The following is a 15179-nucleotide window of genomic DNA, read 5'->3' as shown; positions in this document are numbered from 1 at the left end:
TCAAGAAGCTTGAATATTCTAATTTTCTGGTCCTGAGTTAAATTAAGTGTTCCAAATATGAATTAAATTTAAATTTAATTAGCATGCAATTAACATACACTATCAACCAATTAATCACCCAACACCTTCTTCCCCCCCTAAGATATAACAACTATGTATGAGATCTGTCAAAATGAAATATAATTAATGGGCTGCCAAGGACATGCTTTTGAGAACAGTCCTTCTAGTGGGAAATTCTCTCTTTAGGAAGACTTGTTTCTCCTCCTCCCAAAGCAACGATGCTCAAAGCAACTCCTAGAATTAAGCAGACCCTGTAATTTGGGTTGATTAAGCTTTTTATGCATCTCAAGGATTCCTGAGGAGAAAAGCACATCAGTTAGCAAGAAGTGGTCTTGGAATGCACTGGATTATCTCGAAAGGATGATGCAAAGTGCTCCAGAGCAAGAGAGGACTCCCCCGGGAAGGGCACACTCAGGGTGGGTCCCTTCTAGGCCAAGCTCTGCTCCGAGTCCCATGCAGAATGGGGATGGTAGTGAGTTCTGTTTCCAGGCAGAACTGGAGGAGCAGAAGTAAGTTTACATTTCAGCAAAAATGGGGATGTTGACGCCACTAAACAAACGAGTCATATCAAGAAAGGTGAGCCTCCCACCATCTTTTTGGGCTCTTCACTGTTGCACCTGCCTGGAGCTCACCTGGGCCACCTTTCTGCATTTCTCCTTAGGGAGCGTCAGCCTGGGGCCGTGAGGAGCAGCAGCAGCAGCAGCCCTGTTTTCATCCACACCATCCCTCCTGCACTGTCACACCGCCATGGTGCATCTGAAGAGCTACGTCATTGTCAGAGTGCGTTCCTCTTTGTTATGTCATTTCACCTTCTCCACTGCTACCTTCCTTGCCGGTCAACTCTCACCTGGTGACTACAACATCCTTCTGAATGGTCTTCCTGCCTTTGCACCAGCTCACTACCCTCCAGCTTCCAAACAGCAGACAGGTGTCCCTGGAAGATGTGAATCAGACCATGCCAGTCGCCTGCATCCCATCTTGCTTGGAGCAAAAGCCAGTCTGGTTACCTTGGCCAACCTGGAATCTCAGTTCTTCTCTCCTGCTGCCCCCTCTGCCCCAGCCATGCTGCTTCTGACACCCTAGTCGCTCCTGCCTTGGGGCCTTTGCTCTGCTGCTTCCTCTGGTTTCAGTCCTCTTCTCCCAAATCCAAAGGTTCGCTGCTTCACGTTTGCCGTTCACTTATTTACTCAAGGGCCACGTTCTCCGTCAGCCCTTCCCTGGCACTCAAGCCCAAATTAAAACCCGCCTCCTATTCCCTGCCCCGGCTTCATGTTCCTCCCTAACACTTATTACCACTCCATATCCTCCGCATTTCACTTGCTCATCTGGTTTATTATCTCCCTCTCTCCACACTATAAACTCCACAAGACCAGGAACCTTTCTCTGTTTTGCTCACTATCATAACATCAGCACCTAGAATATTATCTAGCACAAAATAGGGTCTTCAAAAAATTATTCAGGAAAAAAAAAAAAAAAGAGTTCCCGTTGTGGCGCAGTGGTTAACAAATCCGACTAGGAACCATGAGGTTGCGGGTTCGATCTCTGGCCTTGCTCAGTGGGTTAAGGATCCAGCGTTGCCGGGAGCTGTGGTGTAGGTCGCAGATGTGGCTCAGATCCCGTATTGCTGTGGCTCTGGTGTAGGCCAGTGGCTACAGCTCCGATTCGACCCCTAGCCTGGGAATCTCTATGTGCCACAGAGGCTGCCCAAAAAGGCAAAAAGCACAAAAAAAAAAAAATTCAGGAATGAATGAATAAATTTTATTATTATAACAAACTCCATGAGCAGGCAAAGAAAGACATCATGCCCTTTTGCAACTAAGAAAACAGGCTACGGCTGGCTAAATGCCTTGCTGGAATTAGACTCCAGGGCTGTAAATACTGTTTTCAGTGCATCTTTCATGTCACTGGGGAAGAGAGCCCTGGTGAGCCCTCACGTCTCAACCCCTCTCCAGGGCTGTCCCTGCTCACTGCAGTCCAGCTCCTCCAGTCTCCAAACACCAGAGCAGGGCCTTCGCTCATGCAGCATCACCAGGGGCCCGGCTCTGTACCAAGAACATGCCATGCATCACATCACTGACCCCTCAGAGCAGCCCTAGAACGCGTTATCATCACTTTCTTTTTCTGCTTTTTAGGGCCGCACTCGAGGCATATGGAGGTTCCCGGGCTGGGGGTCGAATTGGAGCTGTAGCTGCCGGCTTACACCACAACAATGCCAGATCTGAGCCTCATCTGCGATCTACACCGCAGCTCACAACAACACAGCTCAGAGCAACGCCAGATCCTTAACCCACTGAGCGAGGCCAGGGATCGAACCTGAGTCCTCATGGATGCTAGTCTGATTTGTTAACCGCTGAGCCACGACGGGAACTCCGAGTTATCATCACCTTTAAAAACATCTTTCAACAAAGAGAAAATGGAGGTTTAGGGAAATTGAAGGACTTTATCTTTATCCAAGGTCATACAGCTACTGAGGGCAAAGACAGGACTCTAACCCAGGTCTGCCTGACTATGGCACCTATGTAACCACCACAGCAACCGACTTCTTAAACACTACGCCCTGTCTTGCACCCCTCAGAAATCCCCAGTTTAGTTACCTCATTGCCTGACCATGCTTTCCAGAGATCGTTAGTAATTAATCATGTCTTACTTTGCATGGACATGTTTGGTGTAGCTGAGTTTGAACTATTTTCTTTTCATATTATCCAATTTTTCACATGTTAAGATGCTTCAGTTATATTATGAGGGCTTTTGATGTATTCTTTCAAAATAACATACTTTGCTTGATTATAAAATAATACATATTCATTATACAAAGATTGAAAAGCACAGAAAATCACAATGACGAAATGAAAACTGTCCATAATTCTATCACCTAGCATGAGCATCACTTTAAATATTTTGATGTATTTCATTCTAGTCTATTTGCTCTGTTAGATTTCTCCTTTACAAAACTGGAATGGTACTGTATATTCTGCCTGTACATGTTTTCTTCATTTCACATATTGTAAAACCTCCTCATGTGATGATACCTAACCTCCTAAAACATGTTTTAAATGCTGCATCATTTCATAATTTGGAGGTACCAAAATCCATGGAGTGCTTTCCTTACTGTCTGACAGGTGTTGTTTCCAATTTCCTTGTACTCTGAAATCTCCCCCCACCCCCAATTCCAAGTTGAGTGTCTTGCCCACTAGATGGCACGTCTTTGAGGATTTAATTTTGTGTCATCTCCTTTTTGGAAGATACTAAGGCAAGTAGTGAGAGCTGCCTATCTGTGATAACGTAATGCTCCTCTGAGGTTGGGAATTTGATCAGATCTTTTAATGTCCTGTTCAACCTTAAACTTTTAATGAACAGGTAATGGAGATTTGTTTTACATAAAGACTCTGACACCTGAGCTCCTATCTAATTAGTGTAATTACACACTCAAATATTTGTTGAACTAATACTTCAAATCGCAGTTGGGTGGCAGGAGAATTCGGGAATGGGAAGAGCACCATGACAGCTCACTCTCTTCACACTGCAAATATAAGCCCTCCAATGCCATGACCGAGCTTTTTACTCCTCCTTTTCACTTTCTAAACTGTCCCGTCTGTGGGTCATTGGAAATTCTTTTAGTTTTAAAAATTACTTATATTTTCAAAATGAGTGCGAAGAGGCCTAAGGTATCTGAACAGACATAAAAGAGACCAATTAAAATAAAGACTATGACTTCCTTGGTGGTCGAGGGGTTAGACCACTAACCACTTTCACTGCTGTGGCCTGGGATCGATCAATTCCTGGTCAGGGAACTGAGATCCTAAATCAAGCCACTGCATGCCATGGCAAAAAAAAAAAAAAAAAAAAAAAAAGGAAAAGGCCAAAAAGGGAGTCTAAAACAATACAGGGGAAGAAAAGAAACTTACTTGCACTAGTAATCAGGGATGACATAGTTACTGTAACCAAACAAATCTTGACACATTGTCCTTTATGAACTGCCTCTTTGAAAGCTCAGAACCAAATGCGTGTTTACTACAGCAATCTCATCATCTCAGATCCCTGGTACAAACCCACCTCTACTTTTGAATGAAAAAACTTTTCAGGTACTCTATCCTAAAAGGCATACCTCATGGAAATGTACAGAAGATGCATCAGGCATATCAGGCTACAGAATGGGCATGGTCCTCAAATGAGATTTTAAAAAAGAAACTTAAGGTTATCTTTTATCATCCCAACCTTCGGCAGCACCCCAGAGTGTATCATGAAATGGTAACTCAGAGAAGGGAAAGAACGCAGTGCAACTGGGTCTGTGTTTAGAGAGGCTGGAGGAATGGAGATCTGCCTCTCTCAGCTGAGATGTCAGTGTTATTTATCTGTGATTTGTGCAGCTGCTGGCTTGTGGTCAAGTGAAGTCTGAAGACTTTCAGTGAGCAAATGAAGGGCTATTTTACTTACTGTCAAAGGGAGAGATGTCTCTGGGCTCTAGATATCAGATGAACAGAAGCAAAGTTGGCATTCTATTATGGAAATTTAGATGCATGATGTACAGTCTTACCAAAGTGGATGGACGCTGAAGCTCAATGAAATAAGACAGCTTGGCTATTAACTCATTGTGTGACTTTGAGGGAAGTCACCTAACACCTCTAAGCCTCATTTTCTCATCTTGTGAAAACAGAGACCTTCATCAGATCTGTGATGGTCGCCATTCCCAGCTTCCTTCTCAATCACTTTCTAGCTGGGGTGGCCATGTGACAAAGTTCTGCCCAGTAAACACAGACATAAGTCAGTAGGGTTCTAGAAGAGTTATCATTTCCTCATATGGGCATTAATTCTTCCTTTGAGCTTTTTTCTATTTGGAATGCAGATGTGATGGCTGGAGCAGCAGCCACTCTGCCACCCTGAGGGAACAGCTAAAAGAATAATAGATACCGCACCCTTGATACCACTGAACTACTGATTTAGCATTAGAAACTGCCTATCTCAGGACTTCTTGTTGCATAAAAGAATTCTCTGTTTATGTCACTCTCACCAGATTTTCTGATGCTTGCAGTCAAAAGTATTACTGATAATACAGTGGTTTGGCATAATATAAACATTACATAAAGCATGTGTGATCCATACTGATGAGCAACGTGAATGCTCTGAAATACAAGCCCCCTTTGCATTTAAAGGAGTCCCAAATCTGGGCCTAGAATAGTACTCAATAGAGACCCCAGAGCTGGATGCAATAAGAGAGGAGAGATGCAGGGAATATCCGCTGCCTTCTCTAGAAAGCATACCTGATTTTGGGGAAAATGGTATTTGATGGACTAGCAGGATGAGTGAGCTGCAAGATATCCCCCTGGAGACCTCAGGGAATTGACCTGCTTGCTGAAGCTACTGCCCATTTGAAAGCTGGAACATTTCTTCCAAAAACTATTTTTGTTTTAGCATAGTTTATATTAGATGCCTTTTTCAAGCAAAAGCGATTTGCTTGTGTTCCTTTTGTTTTGGCAGTTGGGGCTTAGAGATTATTGTATAATATTTATAGATTATTAAATTTGAGAAGGATTTTAATATTGTTAGAATAACAGTTTCCATTGACTGAGCCCTTATTGTATGCTGGGAATCATTCTGAGCCTTTTACATATTTTATCTTGCTATTCAGGAATGAAAGGAATGAACTATCAGTACACTCAACAACATGGATAAATCTCAAAATCATGCTGAGTGAAAGGAACCAGACAAAAGAGAGGGCCTATTGTATGATGATTCCATTATGTAAAATTCTAGAAAGTGCCAACTAATCTAGTGTGGCAGAAAGAGATCAGTGGTTGCCTTAGGCACAGGGCAGGGTGGGGGGTTGGGAGGGAGGAAGGGATTACCCAGGGAGGTAAGGGACTCTGGGGGGTGATGGACGTGTTCATTATTTCAATTGTAGTGATGGTTTCACTGTGGGTACATATTTTCAAACTTATCAGGCTGTATACTTTAATGTGTGCCATGCATTGTATGTCAGTTATAACTCAAAAACACCTTTTTAAAAGGGAAGAAGTTAAAAAATTATGCTGCCTTTTAGTAGGAAAATGGATAAATAAGCTGTGATTTACTCACACCAGGGAATCCTATGCAGCAGTGGAAACCAAGGCTAAAAGCTCCACATGCTTTAAAACAGACCATGATGAAAAGAAGATACCTAGGGAAGTTAGAGTATGATAAACATTCAAAATTTAAACACACGCAACAACACCGTGGATGCTGTGGGTACACACATGGATCAACAGCGTCAGTTTGAAGTGATGCACATCGGCTTCAGCGGTCCTATCTGGTTAGTGAGGGCATGGCGGAGGAAGGGATGGGGGTGGTGCGTTGGCTGCTCTTAAAACACGAAGATCTGTAGCAAAATGACAAAATGCTAACATCTGTGAAATCTGGGTGGTGGGTACATGGGCATCTGTTACACTATTTTCTGTACTTTTCTGAATGCTTGAAATATTTCATTATTTTTAAAAAGTTTAAGTAATTCTCCTTCCAGTTCCCCTTGCCAGGGGCAACTGCTCTTACCAGTTCCTTGTGTGTCCTTCTGGAGACTCCTTAGTACACAGAAGCATAGATGTCTGTCGGTGTAAATACATATGAGTGTGTGTGTGTGTGTGTGTGTGTGTGTGCACGTGCAAATTTTTATATATCTCTTTCTAAACAAGATATTTTGGAGCATACTACACACAACAAAGCTTTTGGAAGTGGCTCCAACTCAATTCATACAGAATTTCCTCATTCTTTGTAACGATGCTTAGCATTCCATCTTATGGATAATTAGGCTATTTCTCACCTTTTGCCATTATAGACTCATTATAAACACACACCTTGCACCTATTTCTGGGTGTACTGCCTGCCCTTCAAAACAGAGAGTACCACATCACATTCAGTCTTTTCTTAATTCCACAGGGCCTTAAGGACAAATACTTGATAGTAATAGTATCAAGTATTATTTCAGTTTCCAAGGTGTTTTCTTGCCAGGGAGGCAGGACACCTAACGGATAAGGGGCTGCAAAACGGTGATGGGCTCATGATGTGGGTGGGAGAGTTTGCCTCTTGTCTGACGCAGAGCAGCCACCCTTTGGGTTCCTGCACCTCCTTTTTAAGTTTTCTACTTCCTCTGGTTGTTGGCAGCTCCCTTGTCTAGTTCTTGGTAGCACCCTTTCTCCTGCCACTTTGTTGTTGCTTCTAGAATGTTTCCAGCTAAGAAGCCAAATAAACAAACTTGTTTGGACTATGACTAAAGTAAGGGCTGGGAGGTTCCAAGCAAGAGAATTCAGCATTTTTCAGAGTCAAGGATATGAAATGCATCTCCTCTTCCTTGACTATAATTTTTTTACTCTGTAGTTAAAGAATTTTTTACATTATAAAGTCACTGTAATAGGATTCTAGAAAATAGTTTCTCTACTCAAATAGTACCACTCCTAAGAGTAATAGTATCAAGTATTATTTCAGTTTCCAAGGTGTTTTCTTGCCAGGGAGGCAGGACACCTAACGGTTAAGACAAATCTGGCCCTGAAGTCAGATTTGTCTGGGCTCAAATCCTGGCTCCACTACTTACTGCATAGCCGTGGGTGGCTTATTTGACTTTGTGCCTTGGTTTTCTCATCTGTAACATGGGGATGATGCAAGCACTTACTTCACAGGGCTGTACAAGATTAACTAATTTTAAAATACGTAAAAGTCTAATTTTGGATTACTGCCTGACACACCTGGTGGATGTCTGTTGTCAGGTATTATTATTATTGTTATCATTGTCAGCACAGTTGCAGTACTAAGAAATGGAGGAAATGGGCAGAGCTGACAGTCTGGTCATTGGGCTCAAGCTTGCAAAGGGGTACAGAGGGATACCTTTCTATGAATAAGAAAGGGGAACTATGTCCTGGAGACCAAACAGCGTTAAGTTGTGAGCCAGCCAGGCATGAGCCGTCTGCTTACGCCCACTGCTGGGTGTGAATGTGATGGTGCCAGGAGGTGATGGAATGTTATGACATTGTGTGGCTTGATGGTGGTTGAGGTCTCATGGAGTAAAGATGAAGCTGGTGGTTTACTGGAGCTGCCTCTCGAGAGCTGATTGTTAATACAGGAAATTTTGTAAGTTAGTGGTTCAACACAGCCGTTATTAAAAAAAAATTGGATAAACTTACAATTAAGTAACTTATCTTAAAAACAAAGGTAATGAATATTCAAAACTCATCACATGCAAATTATTTTGCTACATTTTACCATTATCTGTGCTCTTGAGGCTATTTTCATCGACTGAGTCTGCAGAGCAGAAATATGATTGGCAGGCTCTGCGTGCTTCTCTCCCTGACTCCATGTTCACGGACCTGGCAGTGGAAGCTTGAAGCTGGTCAGGGTGGGAGGATTTACACTACGGAAATGGGGAAACTCACAGATCAGGGCTTGATTTGTTTTGTCAATTGTGTAGAATGAGGAAAACGATTCAGTTTAAAAGTGTATCATGCCAGTAGCTGAAGGACATAAAAAATGGAGTATTGTTGCAATCCTCTAAGAGAAGACGTTCACCTCACTGACAGGCTGGGGAGGTTCGGAGGCAAGCCTTCATCTCTTCAGTCTGTTCGACTCCTTATTCGGGTGGGAAGGGCAGTGGATTGCTAGACTGGGTCCAACCGGTGTAAACCTTTTCCCAGCCCAGCAGGGGATAGAGCCGTGAGGCTGGCTGGACAGAGGTGGAGAAGTCCCCCCGTCACTGATGGGAGGGTGGGGGACAACCTTCACTTCCAGGACAAGCTTCAGGGGCTTGCCTGCTGGGAGGGGTGGAGAGCAGGGACAGTGCGGCCCCCCACTGGCACGCAGATCTGCCAGACCCGACCCTGGGAGAGCTGGCAAAGAGGCACAGAAAGTAGATGGGTCTCTCGTGGGAACTGGGACAAGCACAGCACTGACGACCTCACACTAGGTGACTTTCTGGGGCTCGCACCAGGCAGGGGCCACAGAAGGACCGTACCAGGTTCACTGTCCATATATAAGCTTGGCTTAGAACTGAATCCACAAACATCCCATAAGCCAAGCGCCCCCTCCTTAGTGGACCGGGCATCCTAGGGGCAGGGATGCATGAGGTCTCACGTGGGACAGCCCGGGCCGAGGGGCGGAGAGTGGGGCGAGGCAGGGACAGTGTGAGGAGGAAGAGCACGGTCCCCCCCACTCTCCTCCTCTTGTCAGGAAATTGGCTTGGACACCTCTTCCAAGGAAGCTATTTCTAGGGTAAAAGTGAGGTGAAGGTCAAGTAAATGAAGGTCAAGGACAAAGTGACTGGCAAGGGGAAAACACCTGCAGGGAACCTCAGGTGCCAGCGTCTACAGGCCCAGGGGAATCTCCCAGTGGGTCTTCCCTTTCCTTTGTCATCAAGGTGCCGACCCGTCCCACGTTAAACTCCCGCTCTGGGGGAAAGAGCAGGCCAGGGAGGCTCGTAGGAGGAAGGATGGGGACGGGGACCACGCCCAAGGTGCTGGAAAGTGGGACAGAGCTGCTGCGGGAGAGGGAAGGGAGAGCGAGAAGCCGGCGGGAGCGGGAGTGCCCGACCTCCCCTCTGACCTCCCCTCCGGCTCGGCGTCCCTGGCGTGGACGTGATGACTCCCCTCCCCTCCCCTCCCCACGCCCCCGGACCCCTTACCCTGCAGCATGGCCGAGGTGGTATAGTAGTTGAAGGGCACGTTCTTCACCAGGTGTTCCTCAGCATCCAGGCTGGCCAGCTTCGCGCCCACCAGCACCGACTTGCCGGTGCCCGCGGTCCCCACCAGCATGACTGGCCGCCGCCGTGCCATGAGCCGCTCCAGGAAGTAGCACACGCGGATGGTCTCGCTCGTGTGCACCAAACAAGCCTGCGAGGGGAACACGACGGGTGTGCCTGGGCCTCGTGGGAGAAACCGATGCTGGCAACGTGTCCTGGAGCAGTTCAGGAGAGGCAGTGCTGCTGGCGTGGTGGATCTCACGACCTTGGGCCGGAGCGACCCCCAGTGCCCAGTGAGACCCTCGTACAGGGTCCTACGCTTCTCAGGGTACAGAGCACGCCCTCCCGGCTCTACTAGCACCATCTGCCTCCCTGCGGCTTCTCTATGGGTTCTCAGGAACCTCTGTCCCAGGCATCGCCCCTCTCCTCCGAGGATGCCAGTCGGGGGGGGGCTGGTCATGAAGTCACCTAGCCTTTGGGGATTCCTGTGACTTCACTGCACCTCTAATTTCCCCTGCAAAGACAAGGAGCTCAGGATGACTAGTTCCTAATAAGGTTAAACCCTTAGGATCTCCCTAAGGGGCTGCCACCAGAGCCACTGCAGATCCTGGGGGCACTGCACGTCCCTGTCTGCTCAGCCACACTCACCTGCAAGGGCATCTCTGGGTCAAGTTCGAACTGGGGGGTCAGCTTGGACCAGGGTTCGAATTTTTTGGTCTCTGGGTCTATGTAATAGTCAAAGATGGTTCCTTGGGAGGGAAACTTGACTGTCTTGAACTCGGTCAGCCACCATTTGCTGAACTCCGCCCGGTGGTCCACGAGCTGCCAAAACAAAGCAGGTCAAGGGTCAAGGTTGTGCAGAGCCAGAGAAGCCTGGACAGGCTGCGTACATCTGCCCTGGCAGAAGGTCCAGGCCGGGGGCAAGGAGGGCTCCTGCTCGAGCAGGCTTTCCTGGTGGACAGGTCCTCCAGAAAGGACGCTGCTCTTCAAGGATCAGCCCAAGGCCCAGCTAAGCGTGGGCTGCCCTGGAACACCTACAAGTATCCCTGCCAGACCACACAGCTGGGTTGCTCTGGCAGGTGGAGGGGAGGGAGGGAGGGCAGTGTGAAGACACAGAAGAGAGTAGGAGCCTGTGACCCCAAGATGGGCAGGTGTGGCCGAGAACTCCCGAAGAGACACATCAACCCCTGTGCCCTTAAACTCCTGAGACTCCCAGCAACGTCCAGGATGGCAGGCAGGGATGGAGGGGATAAAATGATGACACTGATGCCTGGGGGGCGCAGGCCGGTGCGGTGTGGTGAGAAGAGTCTTGGCAGGGAGTCACAAACTGTACCAACGGACAGATCCCATCTCTCTTTGCCCCAGTTTCCTCATCTGTCAGATGAGGAGTCTAGAAAGGAGTATTTCTAAATTTCCTCCAAGAGTAACATTCTAAAATCTAGGAGCAAGAGAGACAAAGCTACACAGGACTTTCCTGACAGATGGAATAGTTAGAGGTATACGACTTACATGCATACGTATTAGATCAGGAGCCCGTAAGACTAGGGCTCTGCACCCAGTGTGCTCAAGCTATTGTGTCTAATTCAAAACACACACACACACACACAAATACCAGGTGCTACTGGCAACCCTCTGGGGGAGTAAGTCTACTCTTGGAACACAGAGACCTAGGAAAAATCCTAAAAAGGCAAGAGGCCCAGATTGGGCATTTTAGGAAATGTTCCTGGAGGGGGGGGCAGGACGAAGGTGAAGTTCAAAGGCAGGACAGACTGGGGAGCTGGGCACAGGGCAATGAATCTGGACTTGGAAGAAATGGCAATTATTTTGCTATTAGGTAAGTAGGACTGAATTCTTCTGCCTTAAAAAGAGAGTGGAAATAGGCCCTAAGGACAGATTTGCTTGCTGTTCTTATTCCAATCTGAATTCAGATTAAGGAACATTGTATCTTCTCAAAATTTGTTCTCTGAAATCAGAAGCCTTAGGAAAAAAAAAATCCCCATTTTTCACTCATGGATCAATTTCTTGATCTCTGACTTCTAACGAAGGCCGTCTCTAGACAGAAGGAGCTTGGGTGGATCTTCTTTCCTCACTCCCAGTGCCACCTTGAGCCATCCAGTTTCTCAGCCCGGCCATTGGCTCGGCTGCCCCAGCAACGCCTAGCTTCCCACATTCTGGTGCTTGACCTCACCTTCTCCTACAACTGGACACTAGAAAGACAAGGTCACCTTTCTCAGTTGGACTCTTTGGGCCTCTCTTCAGCAATGACCTCAATGAAGAGGTCCCTTCTGAACCCCACCTCTTTCAGTCTGACAATCCTCTGGTCCCCTTCCTGCCCTGTGCACTTCACAAACAGTGAGGCTGCCCTGGTTTACAGTACTGTGCAGTAGTGGAGCTTGGAGCACAGTATTACCTTGTTTAATCTTCACTATGCTCTATGGTATCCTGGCTCCTGAAAATTATTCCCCTTTTATGCATGAAAACACAAAAGCTCAAAGGTTACCCCTCTAGCAGCACATGGAGGAACTGGGAGTTGAGCCCAGGTTCTTAGTCACCCAATCCAGTGCTCTCTGAGAGATCCTTTGCTTTAGGGAGAGAATTTCCTGTCATCACTGAAAATTATTTAGCCAGCATCCACCCCGTCTCCCCCTTGATTGGAACCTCTACTCAGATGTGGGCTGTGTAGCTTTTAAAGTGTAAACAGGGAGTTCCCATGGTGGCGCAGTGGTTAACAAATCCGACTAGGAACCATGAGGTTGCAGGTTCCATCCCTGGCTTTGCTCAGTGGGTTAAGGATCCGGTGTTGCTGTGAGTTGTGGTGTAGGTCGCAGACATGACTCAGATCCGGTGTTGCTGTGGCTCTGGCGTAGGCCGGCAGCTGTAGCTCCAATTGGACCCCTAGCCTGGGAACCTCCATATGCCACATGTGCAGCCCTAAAAAGACAAAAGACAGAAAAACAAATAAATAAATAAAATGTAAACGCAATTGGTGTTCCTGCTGTGACTCTTTTGCCCAGTTGGTGCTTTTCGATGGACAGCACTATTTTCGGTGTTCTGCTTGAGTGCAGGCGGTGTGGGGTCTTGGACATTCCCTGCTGCTAAGTGCTTTCTCTTGAGCCCTCGCCCCTGAGGCAGCAAGGCTGTCACTGCAGCAAGCACCCCAGAGCCTCAGATCCCGCGGGGTTGCCTTCTCCTGAGCTTTGGAATAGAGTCAGTGGATTCAAGCTTTCTGTACAGAGATAGGACCTGAAACCCCACTGCCTGCTCGGCCGTGGCATGAGAGAGAAGCCCAGTGGTGGCTGCTCTCTGACATTTCAGCAGTGAAAAGGTCAGGGCTGCATTTGAGGGAAGGCCCAACCTCTGCACTCTGGAACTCTGTGCATTCAGTGAGGTTCCCATCATCCTGCTGGAAGCCCTGGCTCCTGGCCTCGAAGGGGAAGGTAAAGCTGGGGAAGAAGCAATCCATGGAGAGACCCCAAGAGCCGTGGGCCAGACTGTGAGATGCTCGGACATCACACCCCCTGTCCAGGCACGCTCCTGCCCTGGGAGAGGCCCCCTTCCCCACCAGCATCTAGCTCTGGAGGGGGAAAGGCCCATGTTCCATGGGCTTGTGAGAACTGCTTTCTGTGTGTGTGTGTGTGTGTACATGCTTGTGTGCATGCACAGCCTGTGAAACCAGCTTTGAAGACTCTGACTGTAGTAAGTTTCTTCAGAGACAGCCACACCCCCCACCCCACCCGCAAGCTCTAAGCCCCAGGGTCAGCTATGAGGAAACCATAGCTGGGGCCTGGGGTGCCCATTCTGGGCGTTTGTTCCTGCATGTCATCCTCACAAGACCCTAAGAGACCTGACCATCCTGCAGAGCCCGGATCCCACGGTGCCCGTAGCGTCTCAGCTAATCGGTGACAAGGCCTCACTGCTAAGTTTTACTTCTATTAGTAAAGAACATGCTGGGAGCGATGGGAGGCAGGATGAATGTTAGAACCAGAGCCTGTGAAGATGGAAAGTAAACTGTTAATTCTCGTGCAATTGTTCATTCTTCCAGCTCACCTTTGTTTTGGATTCTTAGAACATGGTTTGCCCTGGGAGGCTGAAACTTTTTACCTTTTCCTTTGGAAGAGCACATAATCAGCCCAGACCAGAAAGAAAATCATAACTCTCCAACAATTGCAGCTTGGCTTGATCCCTTGTTGTGAGAAAGGCACGGAATATTTGCTATGAAACCGAGTATTTGTGGTAGGAGAACAGGGATAATAAGCACATATGGGTGCCAGCCCTCTTCTAAGTGCTTCGCACATATTCACGGTGGGCAATTAGAACAGCATCCCTTCCTTTAACCCGACAACCATCCAGAAAGGAACCACTGTCGTCACCTTCATCTCCTTTCACACAGGGGGAGAGTAAGGTAGACTGAGGTTAATTACCTGCCTGCGGTCCCCAGAAAATAACCGGCAGAGCTAGAATTCAAATCCAGAATCTATGTTCCTAACCTCTACATGACCCTGCCTGTACTAGAGCCAGCTGTAAAAGACTGGTCTGCAGAACCACAAATAGGTTGTTTCTAGGTAAAGTACCTTTTATTTGGAGGAATCTAAGTAAAGAAAAAGGTTGAGAATACACAAGGGTTAGAGAATAGGATGTCAGGATACCCCAAACGGCATGAAGCTACAGCAGCCAACACCAGGAGATAAATACTACTTTGGTTTCCCACCCTGGCTGTCAGTTAACCTTTGGTCTAACCTCTGTGGAGAGCTCTGTGTTTGGGGGTGTGGAGACATGACGGTTGGGAGAGATGGCACACGCTTGTTCTGGAAGGTCTTAGGGAGGTTAAAGGGATTCCTCCCCCTCAAGCTTCTCGAGCACGGCGTCGCCCCACCTATAAACACATAGTCCTTTGCACAGTAAGGCACTTATGCTTCCAGCTTTTAGACCCAGTCAGCAACTGTCCACGAAATGACGGCTATGTTCCCTAACTCACCAAGCCACAGCTCACAACTGAGGCAGCTTTATCTGCCTCACTACAGGAAGCCCTTCTGGGGACCGATGTCTGCAGCAGAGCAGGGGAAAGAGAACTAAATAGCTTGATGCTTCCATGTGGATTCTGACGTTTAGCTGTTCCGTCTTCCACGCTGCTGCTGCTTAATGCGGATGCTGCCCTCAGCATGCCCTCCTACCTGATCTTGGACCATTGCTCCGCCAAAAGCCCAGACGGCAGCAAACACGAAATAAAGCTCATAGGTTTCCTTGGGGCAGTCCGCAGGGATGTCCTCTTCAGTCAGCAGACACTCGAGAAGGCAGCACAGCATCTGAACCAGGCTCTGCTCTGGGATAGGAATTACCCTTTTAAATCTGCAAAGAGAAAGCCAGATATGCTCAGAAACACGGGCTGTTTCCATCCTAGAGGCATTGCTGGACTGCTATGGAACCCTGT

General features: G+C 47.5%; 1 protein-coding gene across 20 annotated transcripts in view; it reads right to left on the bottom strand.

Annotated features, from left to right (window-relative positions):
• The window catches only part of DNAH9 (dynein axonemal heavy chain 9), a 330145-nt gene that overhangs the window by 164700 nt on the left and 150266 nt on the right, over window positions 1-15179 (bottom strand). For all 20 annotated transcript variants that reach the window (XR_014821870.1, XR_002337369.2, XR_014821872.1 and 17 more), the window contains 3 exons: window positions 14923-15097; window positions 10400-10573; window positions 9695-9902 (listed from right to left, as the gene is read on the bottom strand). Coding sequence is in view for 13 of the 20 variants with exons in the window: in XM_084986157.1 (XP_084842283.1) it covers window positions 9695-9902; window positions 10400-10573; window positions 14923-15097 (557 nt within the window). In the remaining 7 variants the exon portion in view is untranslated. The remainder of the gene's footprint in view (window positions 1-9694; window positions 9903-10399; window positions 10574-14922; window positions 15098-15179) is intronic.

The sequence above is a fragment of the Sus scrofa genome, chromosome 12 (genome assembly GCF_054392235.1).
Source record: "Sus scrofa isolate SSC_HxYL_T2T_F1_AM1 chromosome 12, Sscrofa_HxYL_maternal_Yorkshire_Landrace_v2.0, whole genome shotgun sequence".
In the NCBI taxonomy this organism is placed as follows: domain Eukaryota; kingdom Metazoa; phylum Chordata; class Mammalia; order Artiodactyla; family Suidae; genus Sus; species Sus scrofa.
Note: the sequence above shows the minus strand (reverse complement) of the source record. Positions and strands in the feature narration are given on the sequence as shown.